General features: G+C 34.2%; 1 protein-coding gene across 1 annotated transcript in view; it reads left to right on the top strand.

Moving 5' to 3' along the window:
* LOC118205133 (HIG1 domain family member 2A, mitochondrial) overlaps positions 1 to 16,199 on the top strand; it is a 33,812-nt gene extending 17,613 nt beyond the window's left edge. The window contains exon 2 of the mRNA XM_035377422.2: positions 15,903 to 16,199. Within this exon, the coding sequence (XP_035233313.1) occupies positions 15,903 to 16,063 (161 nt within the window). The 3' untranslated portion in view covers positions 16,064 to 16,199. The remainder of the gene's footprint in view (positions 1 to 15,902) is intronic.
* Positions 16,200 to 18,720: the final 2,521 nt, after the last annotated feature.

Below are 18,720 nucleotides of genomic sequence, written 5' to 3'. Positions count from 1 at the left end.
ACTGGATTTGGTTACCGGGGTAAGATTCGGGAGTTTTTGCATGTGTGAGTTTATAATTATATCTTTCCTACCAAACCTGTTTTTAAGTATTTCGATAACTTCATCAGAATTTGGTTCTGAAGTACAAAAACCTTCTATTGAGTTTGCAGCGTTGCCACATAAGTACGATTTGAAATAATTAATTTCTACTTTGAAAGAGTTCCAAAAACTCCATTGGGTAAAATCTCCATAAAATTTAGCGATGGTTAATTTTGGCAGACGCGTACATTTATTGCTTTCAATTTTAGAATTAGTTTCATTAAGAGAGTTTTCATTATCCGAATTTGTTACTTTATTTAGTTCTTTCAATTTTTTATTTGCTCTGAATTGCCATAACTAAATTTTCTCTTCGTATTCGATACAAGATAGAATTTCTGTTTCAAACTCTTCTGCCTCTGATTTCAAGTCACGCTCTATCTGAGCATCTAACTCACTCATAGCTTTCGATTTCGTGATTAATTGGTCTAAACTTTCTTCTAATGTACTTGTATCAATTTCTTCTTTATTGAACTCCGTTTCAATTTTTTTTTTTAGAATCTCGGACATGGTGGTCCTGATAACTTTTCTTTCCAATTTTAATTTACCAACAGACTCTTCCACCATTACTTTACAAAATAGAAAATTTAGTCTTACCTTTTCCTGTCTTCGCACACTTGCAATGTGCTAAATCCAATTTTTGGCTTTATGCACTAGCTGTTTTAAAATACTCTAAAATTCACAGCATTCGGTGGTTCGCTTATCTAACAAATCTACATGCTTCGAAAATCGAAATCTTTTAAATAGGAACCGAAATGTTCCTAAAGTGTGTGAAGCATCTAAACAACCATGTGCCGAGCTGCTTGCGGAGAGTCTAGGTAAATTCAGACGGCATGTCACGTCGCGTTCAACATGCAATGCTAGCGTCATCTATCAATTAATCAAAATAATTTCCACAGTAGGATCCTGTAACTTTTGTAGAGGGTAGATCTCAATTTAAATTATTTTTATCAAAATGCAAGCAGAAAATACAGCAACAGCAGTTAATTTATATCCTTGTTTATAAAAATAAAATGTGGTTTACAGCGAATAAATCCGGATTGTATTAACGAAAGCATGAATAATATGAGTATATTGTTATGGCACCCTTATTCATAATTGGCTCTAAATCGCATTGCTTGGTTGCAGTTTCATAATCAAAAGCATAATATGCATGTATATATCAATACTTTTTTTTTTCACATCATGTGACATTGTTTTACACCTACAGCAATTTCCTTTAGAAAAAGTGTTGCTTTTATTCTAAGCCATCTTTCCAATAAGCTCTGTCTGGTTCAGGTTATCATTCTTGCTGTTTTTTAAAACTTGGTGCACTGACGATGATCATGATTTCCTTGTTTCTTGACTGGTCAGTTCCATTTGTCTACTATTCACAAAGTTGAGATTTCCTACGAGGAAATCGTAACTCTGCTATGTTGAAAAATTGGTTTTTCCATCTCTCTGTATCTGCATTTGGTGTAACATTTGTCTCCACTCACTCAGATAGACCCCAGTCTGAACTGCCCTTAAACTTTAAATAACATCTAATGTCATTAATTGAAATAAAATGGAGGGAAACGATTCTGATAGTAAATTTGTAGAAGTTTTCAGTGATAGTCAATTAAAATAATCACTAAGCTACCATTTCATAATGGATTTTATTTTTCCACATTATCTACTGAACTTTCTCAGCAGTGATAATGTTTACATCAGAAAATTATTAACTTATTAACTTACAGACATTCTAAAAACTGTTAAAAACTCTAAATCATGAACTGACAGCTGTACAATATAGAATAACTATGTAGTCATGAAAAAGCCACAGTTTACTCTACCTTATTTATTTAAAAATTATTTTTATTTATTTAAACATTTCTTTACATGTATAGTTTTGTGTTGTATGTTTATATTTATGTGTATGTATGTTTAGTTTTATGGTACAGTAAAATTCCAGAAATCCGCAAAGCTTGGGACCAGAGGTTGTGAGGATTTTAAGACTTTGCAGATTTCAGGACAGAAAAGATAAATCATAATATTCAGACTAAAAGTGCAAAATAAATAAGGCGTATTAGATACATTTAATTAAATTATTATATACATTATTGCAATAACTTATTATATGCATTAAATTATTATTTACATATATAAATTGATTATATTATTCATTGTATTATATATTGAGCACACAGCATCGAGGTTTGCCGATTTCACCTCATGCAAAGATTTCCGGTTTCGGATTCCGGTGTTAGAATCACAGTTGCTGTAAAATTTCAACAGCTTTTCTTTATTTTTCCGTATATCATACACAATCGTATCGCAATTCCATATGATTCTGCTATAAACCGAGGAGTAGCACCTGTCTCCATCTTTTGCAGAATTTGCACTTTTTGCATTACTGTCAATGCAATGTGTTTACGTTTTTCAACGTTGCAAGCAGTAAAATCATGAGTGCATTTCTAATCTGTAATTGTATTAACCCTTTGACGCGCGCGCGATATTATTTTTATAATTTTTTTAACTAAAAACTCTAGAAATTGAATATTATGATCCTAGAGACAAATAATATATGAATTTAAAAAAAATCTACTCTTGCCCATTGTTCTGTGGGTGGTGGTCGCACTGTGAAACCACCGCGCGTCTAGGACTATGAAACTTACTGATGTAGTAGGGAAAAAACTTACTATTTTCCGCGCACGTTTCCAATAAATAACGAAATTTACGGATTTTAAAAAAATGTATGTAAGAATTGCATTATATATAATTTTTTTACATTATTTTACAAAGTGAATCGTCAGAAAAAATTTAAAAATAAACAATTTATGTAATTTTTCTATAGCAGTGAAAATACAAGTACCTACATAATAAGGACATTTGGATAAATGGATTAAAAAACTCAATAAAATTAGGATAAAAAAGAACTCAGTGTTTTTTTTTTATTTCAAAGAACAATTTTTTTTTTGTGACACTGTTCAAAGCATGTTTTGTCTTTTTGGCACATGCATAGACCCACACTGCACGTTTCGCACATGCATCTTGTTCTATGAGGTTTCTTCCTTGTGCTACAAAATGTACACTGCCTGGATTTAAATTTCACTGGTATATGTCCAGCGTTATTTAGTTTCTTTTCATCTGGCACATGAAATTGGCAGTTTTTTTAAGTTAATGGGGAGCTTGGTCTTTTTGGCTTTGTACGGATCGTTCGTTTCCCATTCGTACTCATTTTATTCGTATTTCGTCCCTAAATATTCAGAAAATATTTTTAATTTAAATAAAACTTTTACGCAATTTCTATTTTTAATTATAGCAAAGTATATTTACATTAAATTTAAACCACACGAAATAATTTATAAAATCACAATACTAGCTTGGGGAGCAAGTGTGTTGATGTCAGAGAAAGGTATTTGGAAAAGAAAGACCTTCTTACTGGGCAGGTGCATGTATTGTTTAGTAATAAAATAACTCTGTGGTTTCAAAACCCCTTATCTATATCCGGGTAAAAATAAACATTTCTATTTGAGAAGCAAGCAAACGCCATTGTGAAGAGCTGTGGTTTCAAGGGGCGACCACTCAGCCTCTACAGCATTGTGACACAATGCTCTAGTGGGGCAGTGGTCGAGCCCTGAAACCACAAAGCAAATGCCATACATATAGAGGGTTTTTTTTTTATATATGCAGTTTAATTACTGCAATTTTTTTATTGCTTATGATAGAAATCATGATGTGCGATGACTAACTTTTGAAATTTAAAGTTGTTTATATTAATAAAATTAAGTTATTTTGTCTCATCGAAAACGAATTTTAAAAGGCATCCGATCTGAAGTATTAATACCTAAAACATATATGATTCTACAGTCATTTTGTGTTATTTAGATGTAAAAGATCAGTAATCAATTCATTTTCATTCAAAAATTTCGGAAAAAAGAGGAGGAAAAAAAATTCGGAAAATGGTGGTTTCAGGGCGCGACCACCGCGCGTCAAAGGGTACCAAATAATCTCATGAAATAACAAAGCTCAGAAAATACAACAACGGGAATCGTGAACTTGAAAGAAGATGTTGGAAAATATAGCTTATTTTCAAACTTTTTAATGCATCATCTCTCCTCCTTGAAATGTTTTATTTAGTTTAGTCCTTATTTTAATATAACATAGTAGTTACTTCTACTTCTTTTTCTTGCTGCCACTGTTTGCATTGAAAACGGACTGTCTCAACCTAATTGAGATGCAAAAACGAAACAATGTTACGTCATCTGAAAAGCCGATTCGTGCCGATAGCTGATTGGTTGCCGTGAGATGACGTCATTCCTACTTCTGCCATAAGTATCTCGCGTCGCTCTGGCTCAATCTTTTTACAGTCATTGATTCGCGTCATGGACGCCACGAGCGACAGACGTGCGAGCTCAGAGCTCCGCAATGCGAAAACGGATACCACGAATACGGCGCCGCCAGCAGGCAATCACTCGACTTCGCAACCTTTGCAAGTTCTTACAGATATGGATACTACGAACTCAACTCCTCCTGCTTCTCCTTCAGCCCAAGAACTCTCAAAAAGTGCACTTCAAATATACGCGCTAAAGACCCGGCACACTGATCTTCTCTTCGACATTCAGCGTCTACAGAGATCTGAAACTCCCAACAAAGACCTGATGATGAAACAACTACAGGATGAGGGTGAGAAAATTTTATTTTCCTTACACACACTTTGCACCCGCCTCAACATTAACCTCTTCACTCTACCAGCTACAGAAGATGAATTCATTAAGGAATTTCAAAAGACCACCAAAACCTCTGAACCTGAAAACAATAATCCAAAATCTACCTCACCCTCATCCTCAGACCCACCCAAAGAAACTTCTCAGACTGATACCAAAAAAAGATCCAGGCCAGTCGACAGTGACGGCTTTGCAATCCCCCCTAAACATTTGATTGCAAAGAAACCACCCAACACTAAAGAAAACTCTAACAACATTACAATTACAAACTCTTACACTAACATTCAAAACGTCACAGAAACCACAGAAAACTTAACGCAGCAGCCGGCTGAAACTACAACACCTAAAACTCAGACACCACCACCCATCTTCATTAAACCGCGTGCTGATTGGTTCTTTTTACTGAATCAGCTACGCAGACACGCACCGACTGTCCAATCCAAACAAGACATTGAATTTCTACGCCTCACCACCACTAACGAAACAGATTATCGGACAGTCGTTAGATTTCTCACCGAAAACAACATTCAATTTAAGTCACACACACTAAAATCTGACAGACCACTCAAAGTGGTCATTAGGGGATTACCCTCCAACACACCGATCAACGTTGTGCAGACTGCGGTCGAAGTACTTGGTTTTAAAATCCATAAGATATCGCAGCTGAAAAAATTCAAGACAAAAATGCCGATGCCACTCTTCTATCTCCAGATACATAACAGCCTCAAAGCATCGGAAATATATTCAGTCACCGAACTCCTTGGCACAGAAGTGGTGATGGAACACTTCAAAGGGCAGAAAGGTCCCTCCCAATGCTGGCGTTGCCAGGGATTCTTTCATTCTTCGGAGGTCTGCACGTTACCCCAACGATGTGTTAGATGCGCTGGTCCGCATCAGGCGAAAGAATGCACCAAGCCCTTCGAAGAACCCAACAAATGTGCCAACTGTTCCGGGAGCCACGCAGCAAACTGGAGATCCTGTCCAAGATTCCCTGGATCCAAAAATCGTCAACCACCAAAGCCAAGTACAAAACCCAGTCAGACCGTTGGCAACACGAACAAATTTAATATACAACACAATTCATTTCCAACACTGCCGGCTGCACACACTCCCAGTGCAAATAATACTCGTCCTGGAGTATCCTACTCTGCTGCCCTTACGGGTATGCAACAGACTGCACCCCCACTTATTCCAAATTTATCGGTCCCCACTGGAGTAAATTCGAATCTAAATTGCACCGAAATCCTTTTGGCTATAATCCAAATTTCTAACCAGCCTGGTATTGACCAGAGCAAATTACTTTTGGCATTCAAAAACGCCTTACCGCAGCTCAGAGTGGCTCCATCTGGTGCTGACGCGGCCTACTACATCTTTGAGAGCTATGTCACTCTCCAATTCTCTGATTCCCACATCCATTAAAATTCAATACTTTGAAAGGGTTGAAAAATCTTAAACTATGCACCTGGAATGCAAATGGCATTCTTTCCAAATTTCATGAGTTTAGAGACTATGTAGAAGAGAAGGATTTTGATATCATTTTTGTCCAAGAGACCAAACTCCAGCCAGGGAGAGCTCCCAAGCTTGTAAATTATGCACTTTATAAAAATGACAGGCAAGCTTCGAATACACGTGATGTTTATCATGGTGGCACTTGTATTTACATAAAAAATTCAATCCCGCATCGCAGAATTGACACTCCAAATATGAGCAAACTTGAAGCAACAATTATCGAAATTTTTATTCAAAATTCGCCATCCCTAGTCATGATCTCTGCCTATCTTCCACCAGGTGGAAATTTTCCTGTGGTCGATTTTAATAAACTGCTCAATTTTTCAAATAATCTTATCATAGCTGGTGATTTAAATTGTCACCACCAGCATTGGCGTTGCCATAGATCAAACCCTGCTGGTCGTGGCCTCCTAAAATGGGCTCAGTGCGCCCAAATTAAAATCATTGCGCCGGATTCCCCCACTAGATATGGTTCACGGGGTGCCCCCTCTTTTATAGATTTGGCACTCTTTAGAAACATGCCTTTTGGATATCAAGTGACTGTTGAAAATTGTTTATCATCAGATCACAACCCCGTAACCATCGACCTTAGCTGTACTATTTTTACTCAAAATTTTCCGGCACTCGTCTCTACAAATTGGGACAATTTTCGCTTTAAATTAAATTCTAAAAGCATACCCTCCCTCGAAATTAAATCCAGCCATGATATTGACAAAGCAGTAGATCAATTAACGAACACCCTAACTGATACTTATAAAGAAGTATCAAAACCCACCCTCAGACCCAATTTTCGTAAAATACCTCAAGAAATTAAACTCAAAATTAAAGAAAAGAATAAAGTACGGAGACTTTGGCAAAGAAATAGAAATCCTGGCTTAAAAATTCAACTCCGTACTCTCCAAAATGAGATCAAGGCATCATGTGACCAGTTCTTCCAATCACAATACACAAATTACATTCAGTCCTTAACGACCAATGATAACAGTCTTTGGCGCGCATCAGCCCGCCTACGCAAACACAAATCTAACATTCCGTCCTTAGCTACGGACGCAGCGGTGGCTCACACAGACGCTGAGAAATCCGAATTAATTGCGGATTCTCTTCAAACTCAATTTACACCACATAATGAAGGAATTTTTGGGAACAGCGCAAGTTCTTTCCCACAAGATGTTGAACGTTTCCTCTCCTCGCCTTTCGCGAGAGATATACACTATACATCCATGAGCGAGGTAAGTGAATACATTACCAAGCTCAAACCCAAAAAAGCCCCTGGTATGGACTCTATTTCTAATCGTATGATTAAAAATTTACCCACCAACTATCTATTTTTCTTAGTAATGCTTATAAATTTTATGATACAGCATTGCTATTTTCCTCAAAGCTGGAAACAAGCACTTATTGTGCCTATTCCAAAACCAGGCCAAAGCCTTTCTAACCCTCAAAATTATCGACCTATCAGCCTCCTATCCTCGTTATCTGAGATATACGAGTTTGTGTTACTTAAACGCCTGAATGATTTTCTCCGAAATCACAACGTTCTGATTGATGAACAATTTGGATTTCGAGCAAAACACTGCACCACGCACCAGCTGCTGAGGACAGTGGAGTTCATTCACGAAGGGTTTCGTAACAAAATGCTTACTGGCGCTTTATTTCTTGACATAGCCAAAGCATTTGCTAGGACTTGGCATATAGGAATTATTATCAAGCTCATACGACTTGACGTTTCGGCCCATTTAATTCATATAATTAATTCGTACCTCACTAATAGATCTTTTTCTGTAGAGTTAATTCTTTCATTTCGGCACCCCGTCCCATACTCAGCGGCGTCCCCCAAGGGTCACTTTTAGGCCCAATTTTGTTCAACATTTTTATAAATGACATACCAAAATCACCTAGTATCACTCTTGCACTTTATGCAGATGATACGGCCATCCTAGCTCAACACAAACGCCTTGAAAACTTGGTCCAAACCATTCAGAGTTATCTCTCTAGCCTTGAGCACTGGCTCATCACTTGGAAAATCAAAATTAATGTTGCTAAATGTGCTGCTATGATATTCAAACGTAGCCCCCTCCCGTACCCTTCCATTAACTTAAAGTTTTTCGACGATTATTTTCCCTGGTCAAATTCTTACAAGTACCTAGGAGTTGTACTTGATTCTAAATTAACCTGGCGCCTTCACGTTGAAAGTGTTCTCAATAAAGCGAAAGGTGCTAGAGCCCAACTTTACCCATTTTTAGCTCGGAAGAGCCAACTGTCAATTAAAAACAAAATTCTTCTCTATACATCAATTATAAGACCTGTCTTCATGTATGCATGTACAATCTGGGGTACTGCTGCAAAAACTCATATCAAAAAACTTCAATCTTTTCAAAGTAAGACCCTACGTATGGCCCTGAATGCAGCCTGGTACGTCCGTACAGATGTGATTCATTCGGACCTAAACATTAAACCTGTAGATTACCATATTAAAAAGCTTAGTCAAAATTTATTCCTCAAAATTGAACAGATTGATAACCGAGCACTTCAGCGGATTCCAGCATACGATCCTGCTATTCGCAGCTCACAGAAGAGACCGAGAGCCGTGATTGGCCGAGAGTTCGGCATCTACCCTCCATCCAAAAGGGCAAGACACGCCCTCTCAACATCAGTTCCAGCTCCCGCGCCAAGAAGGAAGGACGTCTCTTCAGCGAGCTGCCATATAATTGCTTATTACATCTTCTGCTACCACTATCAAGATCTTCAAGCAAAGTTATCAATCTGTTTACTTAAGAATCACATCTCCCGCAGATTCTAAATCTGCCTAAGAATATTTTCACCGCATTCCCATTTATTATTTGCACTATCCAACACAAGCCACATGCCAATGAGCCTATTAATCGTAAACTCTTTCCTATCCGCTTTTTGCTTTAGTGTTTGTATCGTGTATTAAAAAATTATAAAAACCAAAAAAGTATAAAATATAAAATACAAAAAAATTTTAAAAACCTAAAAACTTATAAAAAAATTATGAAACTTAAGTTTTTATTTTCTCATCTCTATCCCTAAACTTTCTCGGGCCTGTGGTTCCCTCTAGTGTGCATCAAGTAAATCACTTATGCCAAATTTTTCTTATTTCTGCTCGCTTTTAGTAATTCTGATGTGGAGGTAGATGGTTTTGAACCATAGGAACTCCGAAATTTTTAAATCATTGGCATTGGCTCAATCTTTTTCTAGTTCCTGGTTTACCGGCTGGTGTGTGAGCGGTTTCCAGCCCCTTCCAAAGGATGCCTGCAGTCCGGTGAAAGGATGCCTTGATTCCGGTTTACAAGATAATGGTTCCAGATTGAAGTTCTTCAGTTCCGGGGGCTGTCCTGTGAGTGACTACCGTAGGCAGCGTCCATGTTTCTTCAAGGAGGGTGGAATTAAGTGCAAACGGCGTTAGGCCGGTTTTTAAGTGGTTTCACATTTAAATTTTTCAGGTGTTTTCTTGACCATTGATTATGGACTTATGGAATGGGTAGCCTGCTTTATTTTTAGGCGGCATAGTCACTATTTAGGACTTTTTTCTTTTCTTTTCTTTTTTTTTTTTTTTTTTTTGAAATTTGTTTGTATAGAATGCCAGTGTTTTGGAGTACAAGTAAAAATATTTGATGAATGATGATTATGTTATGATTAGGAACCAAAGATGCCACTCCAAAGGTACCACATGTACACTACACACCCATACACGCACACAAAAAGGGACAGTTCTATATCTCCCGTTCTACTGGGCCGATTGACAAAATTAAAATTGCATACTTCATGTCTCGAAAGCGCGACTTAGGATATACATTAGATTTATATATAGCTCTATTCTAACCTAGTTATTTTGATATGAAATGACTTTTTCTGAAATAACACTAATTTTTTTCAATATTTCGATTCTATAACTCAAATTATGCCCAAATATGAAATTTTATAAAATTTGGTGCGAAATTTATGGAGAAATTCACAAATTTATGTGCTGCTTTTTCTTCACTTTGCGCCAAGAATAGTTAACTTGGCAAACTTCTTAATATATGGCAACCTATTTTCCTTCCCCATGAGAGGGAAAAAAAATCGCTATGTTCTTTCAAATAATGTTCTTTATTTTATATTTTTATGTTATTACTTTAAATTTTTTTTCCTTTTAGAATTTCATTTTAATTGTTTAAGTTGCATGGTTTCTTTCAAATAACTATTTTAATAACTTGTTTAAAAATTTCTATTTACCCATTTGAACTGCATAATTTAAATATAAGGTGCATTGTATATTTTTTCAAATAGTTTTCTTTATAATTTTTTAACAGTTATTATTTTAGGTAATTTTTAAATTTTTAGACTATTATTTTAATTGTTATATAACATGCATTGACTCTTCAAATTTTGTATTTATTCATTCAAACTGAGCATTTTAAATATAGTATTTATTAACATAAATTTTCCAGGATTTTATTTTATTTATTTGAATAGCATTTCTTTCGTAAGAATACTTTGTGTCCCAGACTACGATGCATCTTAAAACTGAATATATTAAAAGAGAAAATACAGTAAAGCATAGTTAACATGCCTTTCAATGTTCCGTTCAGAAAAGATATATAATTGAGAAAGATGTATAACCGACAATTTAACTTAGGATGACTTGCATATATTACTTTAAATAGCTTTAACATTGTGCTCATTGCTTTACACAATTTTATCATCCTGCACTTAGTTTCTAAAAATGTTATTCATATTTTAGTCAAATATTGTATTTTTGAAATCACAAGAATCAAATATCATAAGATTAAAAAGTTTTAAATTAAAAAGAATATTAAATTTTTACAAATTAAAATACTAAAAACTGCTAATACTAAAATAAAATGCAAAAGTTTATTTTTTTCTTCTTAATAGCTTGCTCTTTTTCTTCAGGCATTCTGCAAGTATAGTAAAAAGCATCCAACTTTTCGAAACATCTTGGTATTTCTGACATTCATTTTAAATAAATTCATTCCATAAAGGCCCACAAACGGCCGAGCGGTAAACTCGCTGAACACTGGTAGTTTACTCCGGGGTTCGAATCCATGCGAACGGGCTCGTTGCATAGGCATTTTTGTGGTTTTTCTCATTATAACTTATATGCCACCTGGTTTACCTTAGAAAGTTCTTCGTGAAGGCATCCTTCCTTTTAGGGCAGATAGCCCTGCTCTGCCGTAACTTAATAATCCAATTCAATCCATTTCATCAATACTTGGTCTGAGCCTTTATCAGTCTTTAGTGGCTAAGCATTTTAAGGCATGAGATGAAAGGAAAGACTGGTTTCATCAAGAGGGAAAACGTCTTTAGGTCACATCCGCATACATCACTGGATAAATTCCTGAATATTCAAATAATTTGACTAAGAAGTCATGGGATTCTCCATTTATGATGATATGATGTTCTATAACATAATGTAAATTTATACAAACATACAAGCAAAAACCAGTCGCTCTTCACTTTAATCTGCAATAATATCGTTTTTGTCTTTTCCGTTAGGACAAGCTCAATTGATGATATTTGCTGGTGCATACGTCCAAGTGTTTCCTCTTTGGACACCCAAATTCCTTGAAGTATTCTGAAAGTATATTCAAAAGCATCCAACTTTTCAAAACACCTTGGTATTTCTGACAGCCAAATTTCCCTTCAAATTTTTGCTTACTTTTCTCCCTAATTTTCTTCTTTCCTTCTACATTTATTTTCAGTGCTCAAAGAAAATTAAGATTTTTCGATAGTTACATTTCCATAAATTTTGCATTCTTGTCATTTTTTTTTAAAAATATCAATGACATCAACTGCGTTTCAGTTGAAGACAGCTTTTCATTTTCTAGGCATTTTATTTATGAATAAAGTTTAAAGCAAAGTCCAAAGGATAAGTATTTTAATTAAAAGATTTTGTTTGCTAAATGACAAAGAAATGAAACAGTCCAGCAATGTTTATTCTGTACCACTGAGTGACCCGATTATTATATCGGCTACAAACAATCTAAATCATATCAAAGATTATGTTTTTTATACAATCTATAACAGGAGAGAAAATTAGCTACTTAAAACATTCTTTCAAAGAGGATTAATGTAAAAATTTATACTTATATATATAATTTTTAAAGTTGGAACATGACCCAAACTATCAACATCCTGTTTGATTAAAAACATTGTGAAAATAGACATGAAACAAACTTTCTCAGTTTTAGAAAATTCAGTTTAAATGCAGTCAAAGTAAAGTAGCAGACGATAACACGGTGAAGGTAAAAATTTACTCTTACAAATATTTAAAAAAAAAAACAAAAGAGGAAAAAAAAATTTTTTTTAAGTTAAAAATTTGAATAATATCATCAATAATTTAAAAAACAAATAGCTTTTCATATAGTATTAATAAATATTTATTATGCATCATTGAGGGAAATAATTTTATATAATTAATTCTCCCTAAAAATTTATTTGAAATTTAAGGTTAAAAATAGCTGTGGCAATTCACTGTAACAAAAATCCATAAACCACATTTGGTGTTATTATTGCTAAAAAAAGATGCCAAATTTCAAAACACAAAAATATGCAAATTCGTGTATATCTTAGAAAATTTTGAATAAAAAATAATTTTTTGCAGGTATATTTAGAACAACACCTTAGGATGATGGTAAAAATTTTATAGGTTTATAATTCAAAATCTTTTTGTAAAAATTTATAAAAATTATTTAAAAATAGAAATTTAAAAAATAAAACACAAAAAATAGGTGAATTTTATTTGAAATGAACCTAAATTTCAAAATGTGAAAGGAAAAAAATCAGAAAAGTTTAATAAAAAAAAAAAAGAGAGATTAATAAATATGTGCCAAATTCAATTAACATTGAGGAGCTAAAATTTTGAGAGCTAATTTTTTAAAAACTACTCGTACAGTTTTTACAAAACTTGGCAGTCTGGCATAATTTGAGTCGTAGAATCGAAATATGTGAAAAACTTCGTATGTTATTTCATAAAAGTCCGATTTTGTGTCAAAATACCTATGTTAGAATAGTGCTATATATAAATCTAATATATATCCTAAGTCGTGCTGTCGAGACATGAAAAATGCAATTTGAATTTGGTCAATCGGCCCAATAGAATGGGAGCTATAGAACTGTCCCCCTCCTTTTTTTTTTTTTTTTTTTTTTTTTTTTTTTTGTGCAGTGTACCATTGTAGCTGACCAACCTAAAACCAAAGGTACCAAATGTACCATTGTAACCAATACAAAAACCATTAGCTGTACAACTTATGCTCGAAATATATAAACTCCTGAAATGGCACTCTTGTTGTTGCTAGAAGGTGTTGCTTTGGATAGGAGAGAACATGGAATGTACACTTGTTATCTGTATTAGACAGCCGCCCAGACAGGAAAGTGGTTAGTGACTCTGACTGCTGTACCGAAGAGCTCGGAGATGGCATGAATGTAATTTTTCCATCCCTTTCACAGGAGGTGACGGTGGCCCATCTATCAGGTGCCTGTATAATAAAGAAACCTCCACTTCTGGCCTTAGTAGTTGTCAGTGCCTATAAACGGCTACAGCCAGTCATTGGAACAAAACAAAAAACTATTCTAAACATGATGTGTCCTTGTCCTCTGTCACCAGTCACAGGTTCACAACAAACCTGGAGTTGCATTTCTTGTATTTAAATATAGCATTTTGTTAACTTGGAAGTTTGCAGACTGGACAATTCACAAATGTACTGATAAAAATGATATAATGGATGGAACTTCAAACTCTGTTGATATGGGCATTAATTTAAAACGTAGTTTCTACTACGTGTTACTCCTTTCTAATTTCACAGGTTAAAATCTTGAATGCAAGTTAACCCTTGCTAATCAGTATTCTGTAGTAGCAGTTTTATTTTTTTAAAGAATGCTATGTATTTTAAAAATACAAATTTTGTTTCCAATTGAAATTAGCTGTAATAAATTTCCATACCTTCTTGGTTACACTCTATGTTTTAAACCAGAATACTTTTTTATAATTATTTGAATTTATTTAATGAAATAAAAAATTAACAGTCATATAAATAATATGAAAGACCATAGTTTAGAACAATGGAATAATTTGTCGTAACAATGGTATTTCTGAAGCATGAACACAAATGTAAAGCAGCTGAAAGCTGGAATAGCATTATTCTTTTTAGCTGTATGGGAATACTATCAGAAGTGCCTTCACTGCATGTTTGTCACATGCAGCAAGCAGATATAAAATGAAAAATCGTCAGCAAGTACTGTTGTTCAGAAATCTGTGATTTATCCTAACGTACCTGCATGACTGTTAATATTACCTACAGCCATTCATTTATTCCAGTTTAAAATAAAAATATCAGTTGTCAACTTAGTATGCTGTCTGCAGAAATAAGACTGTTGTGTTCAGTTTAATATTTCCTGTTAAGATTATTTGTATGACATTTACTTGCACTGCTATTAAATAAAACAAATATATATATATATATATATATTTGTATTTATACATATAAAATAAATATGTAAATAAAAATTATAATTTAAACTAACTGTAATTCTTTAATTTCTCCCTCTCTAGTCTAAAAATTGTAATAACTTCTCTGGATTGCATAATTTCTAGATCAATCCATCTCGCAAGGCTCGCGTAATGCTATGACATAATTAATTCAGAACCTAAACTTTGAGAACTTAAACCAAAACATTTCTCTTAACGGTGTGCCATATTGGATAACTATGCACTTCAGCCAAAGAATGCCTAAGAAAGGAAAAAAAGATGTAAAGAAGGAAAGGTTCCATAGACGTAATGTAATTATGCCTTTGGAATTTGCTATTATGTCGCTGGAAAGCGGAGGGAAAATTCGCCAAGGGATTTGGCGACGGAACTTGATGGCAAAGATTTCCCCCTTCGCTATGTGTATAGGAAATTGAGGAGTATGTGTTAAGAAGAAACAGTCTTTGACAAAACATTTCTTCTCTAACATTTCGCGATAACTTGGATTTTCGTACTTTTTTCTGCTGAAAATAACTAATCCATTAATTTATTTACTTGCACAAAAAAATATTTTCTTTTCTTTCAAAGTTTAAAGAAATTTAAAACGATATTCGTTTTATGAACTCTTGATAAATGTGACCTTCGAACTTCGACACCAGCTTCGAGCTTTGCCAACAGATATTTCGTGCTTGCGCAGTTGGAATGGAGCCGCTCCTGTAAAGGAGAAGTTTACCTTCATAACAATACATATTCTTTGCTTCACCTTTGCTCTCTACCCTGTTAGGATGTAATTTCCCCATGCTCACTTCCTATCACAAAAGTATCAAAAATACAAATGTTCTGTGAATAAGGACGACTAGAGTGCCAAGCGATTGTGGCCACAAATGTCTATTGGAAATAAAAAATGGAATTAAAACTGCCTTCACTGCCAAGCTTTTTAGATATTATGAAGTCAGCATTATTAGCATACTATGCAATCAAAATTCGTCCTCTTGTATATATGGATCTATGATCTTTCCTATTTAGGTATTGCAGATCAACAGTGCTCCATCTTTTTCATGCTCTTATTACATGTATATAGCTATATCTATGTATCTCTTTCTCTGTCTCTCTCTTTATATATATATAATTGTATATATTCTTAGGTCTTGTTGCTACAACATTGGCCCTTAGTTTTGGAGTGTATGCTATGAGAACAGGAAACAAAAGGAGATCTCAGATGATGATGAGGACTAGGATTGTTGCCCAAGGGTTAACTGTAGGTGCAATATTACTTGGAGTTGTATTGGCAGCAAAACCAACTTAAAATTTACTTTTTTGCTTATCATTTTGAAATGTACTATTGTTCAAAAGAAACAGAAAATTTATCTTTGCTGTACAAACAACAGAATCTTTTACTGTAAATATCTTTGAATGTATTGCTGAAATAAACTTCAAATGGATTTTCTTTCCTTTTTTTCTTGGGGAAGTGACACATTCAATGAAATACAGTCAAAAGTCGTTAATCCGGACACGTCGGGACTTCGACGATTCCGGATTATCGATTTTTCCGGATTATAGATCATCAGTTTAAATCTGGTAAAATGGCATGCAGAAATTATAAAATTAAAAATATGAAACCGTAATTTACGAAATAAAGAACAATTATGATCTAAAGGGTATCAAAATCTACAAAAAATAAGCTTAATATTTATTTGTTTACTTTATTAAACATTTCTTTCAATGTAAGTTGTTTAAGTTGCTTCATTTTTAATGTCATAATACATTCTTTAATTCTATAAACAGACATAATTTCTTGTTCAGTTACAAAGTTCCGCTGTTCAAGTCCTATAATTGCTGTGTCGAGAATACCGACTAATTTGTCAATCGAAATTTTTTCGTTTTCAATAACCTCTGTCACTTTCTTTGCTATCGGAAGCGAATTATAATGACAAGGCATTTGATTTAAATCATATCAAAGACGGAGTACATCGAGATGAAATACTACATTGAGTAAGCAATTATAAGCCAAATAAAATAAAAACATCTGCTCTTAAGATAAGGATAGTGCTGACAGATCAACTTCCAATTCATTGCACGCCGCGGCGGCGTTAAAGATAAACAAAGTTTAGATAAACAAATGTTAAAGTTTAGTAAACAAAGGATATGCCTTTATCCATTTTTTGCAGCAATTCCACTTTTTGTTTAATGGACTCCGAAAGATACTTTCGCTTTGTATATCCTTTACATATTAGTAAATATATATCGGAAATTCTATTTGACATAATCGAAAGTTCAAGCTTACTTTTATAAAATTGCTCTATCAGTCTGCAAAAAATAATAATCCGGATCCAATTCGAAGATTAAGGAACAACGCAATCTGCAACATTAACTGAAATAGATAATTAGATAATTTTAGCTTAGCTTATCCCGTCTGTTATACATTAAGCGCTCATTCGTAAACGTATTTTGCGCACACGCAAATTCGCAGCGGTAAAGGTGTTACGCGCATGCGCAGAAAGTTTGTAGCTTTGAGGTCCGGATTATGGGTGTCCGAATTAACGACTTTTGACTTAATAAATTAACAAATATTTGTTAAATATCATTACTCTATTATGACATTCTAATCTGTATTTTTAATTATGTGCAAAAATTTGTGCAGAATTAATAATAATAATAAGCTTACTACACTAAGGCACATTAAGGTAAAGTATTGGAACACATTGATTCCTGATATAAATTAGTTATATATTCGTTAGACTGCATGGAAAAGGTGTATTGTTGCTTACGTTTAGTACATTAGAAACATTATACTTGAAACTGTAATTAAACAAATATAGTTTTGAATTTATTTAACCAAGAAATGCTATTTTATGAAAAGCTGAATGTTATTTACTGTTGTTGAAAGAAATTTTAAAATTTATGCATCATTTGTAGGTATGTGAATCATCATTTGTAGCTATACTGCAGTGAAGCATGCATGTAAAGCCTACAGAGGCTGTTCACACATTTTTTAGACTCACAAACTCACACAAAACTCAATTACATGAAATTCTTGTGTTTTAAATGTTCTGTTTGACATCCCTTATTCTGAACTATCTTTCGACACCGCAATTTCCAGGATAATAATGCCTTTTGAAGTGGCAGAAGAGGTATTCTATCCCATTCCTCCCGAACAGCTTTCCAAAGTCCTGTTAGGGTTTTGGGACAACGTTTGGATAATGCAGTTTTTAAAAGTCCAGAAGCACAAAAATCCATAGGTAACACATCGGGAGATTTAGTAGGGATATCAGTGAAGGGTATGGTCTTGATACCATTTTTTGTTCCATTTCTTTTAGGAAATTTACAGTGGATTTTGATGTGTGACTGCTAGCTTTGTCCTGATGGAGTCTCACAGACTGATGGCACTGTGGGTAAAGCGATGGTATTTCATTCAGAAAAATTGGCAATAAAATATGTTCCTGATAGTATTTGGAGTTAATCTTGACATTTTTTTGCACTCTCTTTAACTTGCCATTATAAGAAAAACCGGCAACAATCATGAATCCCTTAGAAAACTTTCCTTCGATTCTTTAAACCATGTACTTAAATTTTTTCCTCCCCTTTTATGATAATAAATGGCTCTTTTTTTGTTACAATCATTTAAATACACCCATGCTTCATCTATTGTGACAATTGTTTTCCATTTTTCTTTGGATAAGTGTTTCTCATATAGAATTCTGCAGCTTGTCCTTCGTTGAGCGATATGCTTTGGAAGAAGACGATGCACATTGCGTTTTTTCGCTCTCTTAAGATTTAAATCAACGTTTATCATTTTGTTTACAGTGGACATCGAGCATTTTAATAATTTTGCAACTGTCCTTTGACTAGGGGGATTTTCTTTTAACATTAAACAACGTACCTTTGCAATAGTCGAAGATGTCCGTTTTTTCCTTATATACTTGTTTGGAATTTTTGTCCCACTTGAGGCTCCAATTTGACGTT

Source organism: Stegodyphus dumicola, chromosome 11 (assembly GCF_044657685.1).
Source record: "Stegodyphus dumicola isolate Sdum_Otavi_A_Nest chromosome 11, ASM4465768v1".
In the NCBI taxonomy this organism is placed as follows: domain Eukaryota; kingdom Metazoa; phylum Arthropoda; class Arachnida; order Araneae; family Eresidae; genus Stegodyphus; species Stegodyphus dumicola.
Note: the sequence above shows the minus strand (reverse complement) of the source record. Positions and strands in the feature narration are given on the sequence as shown.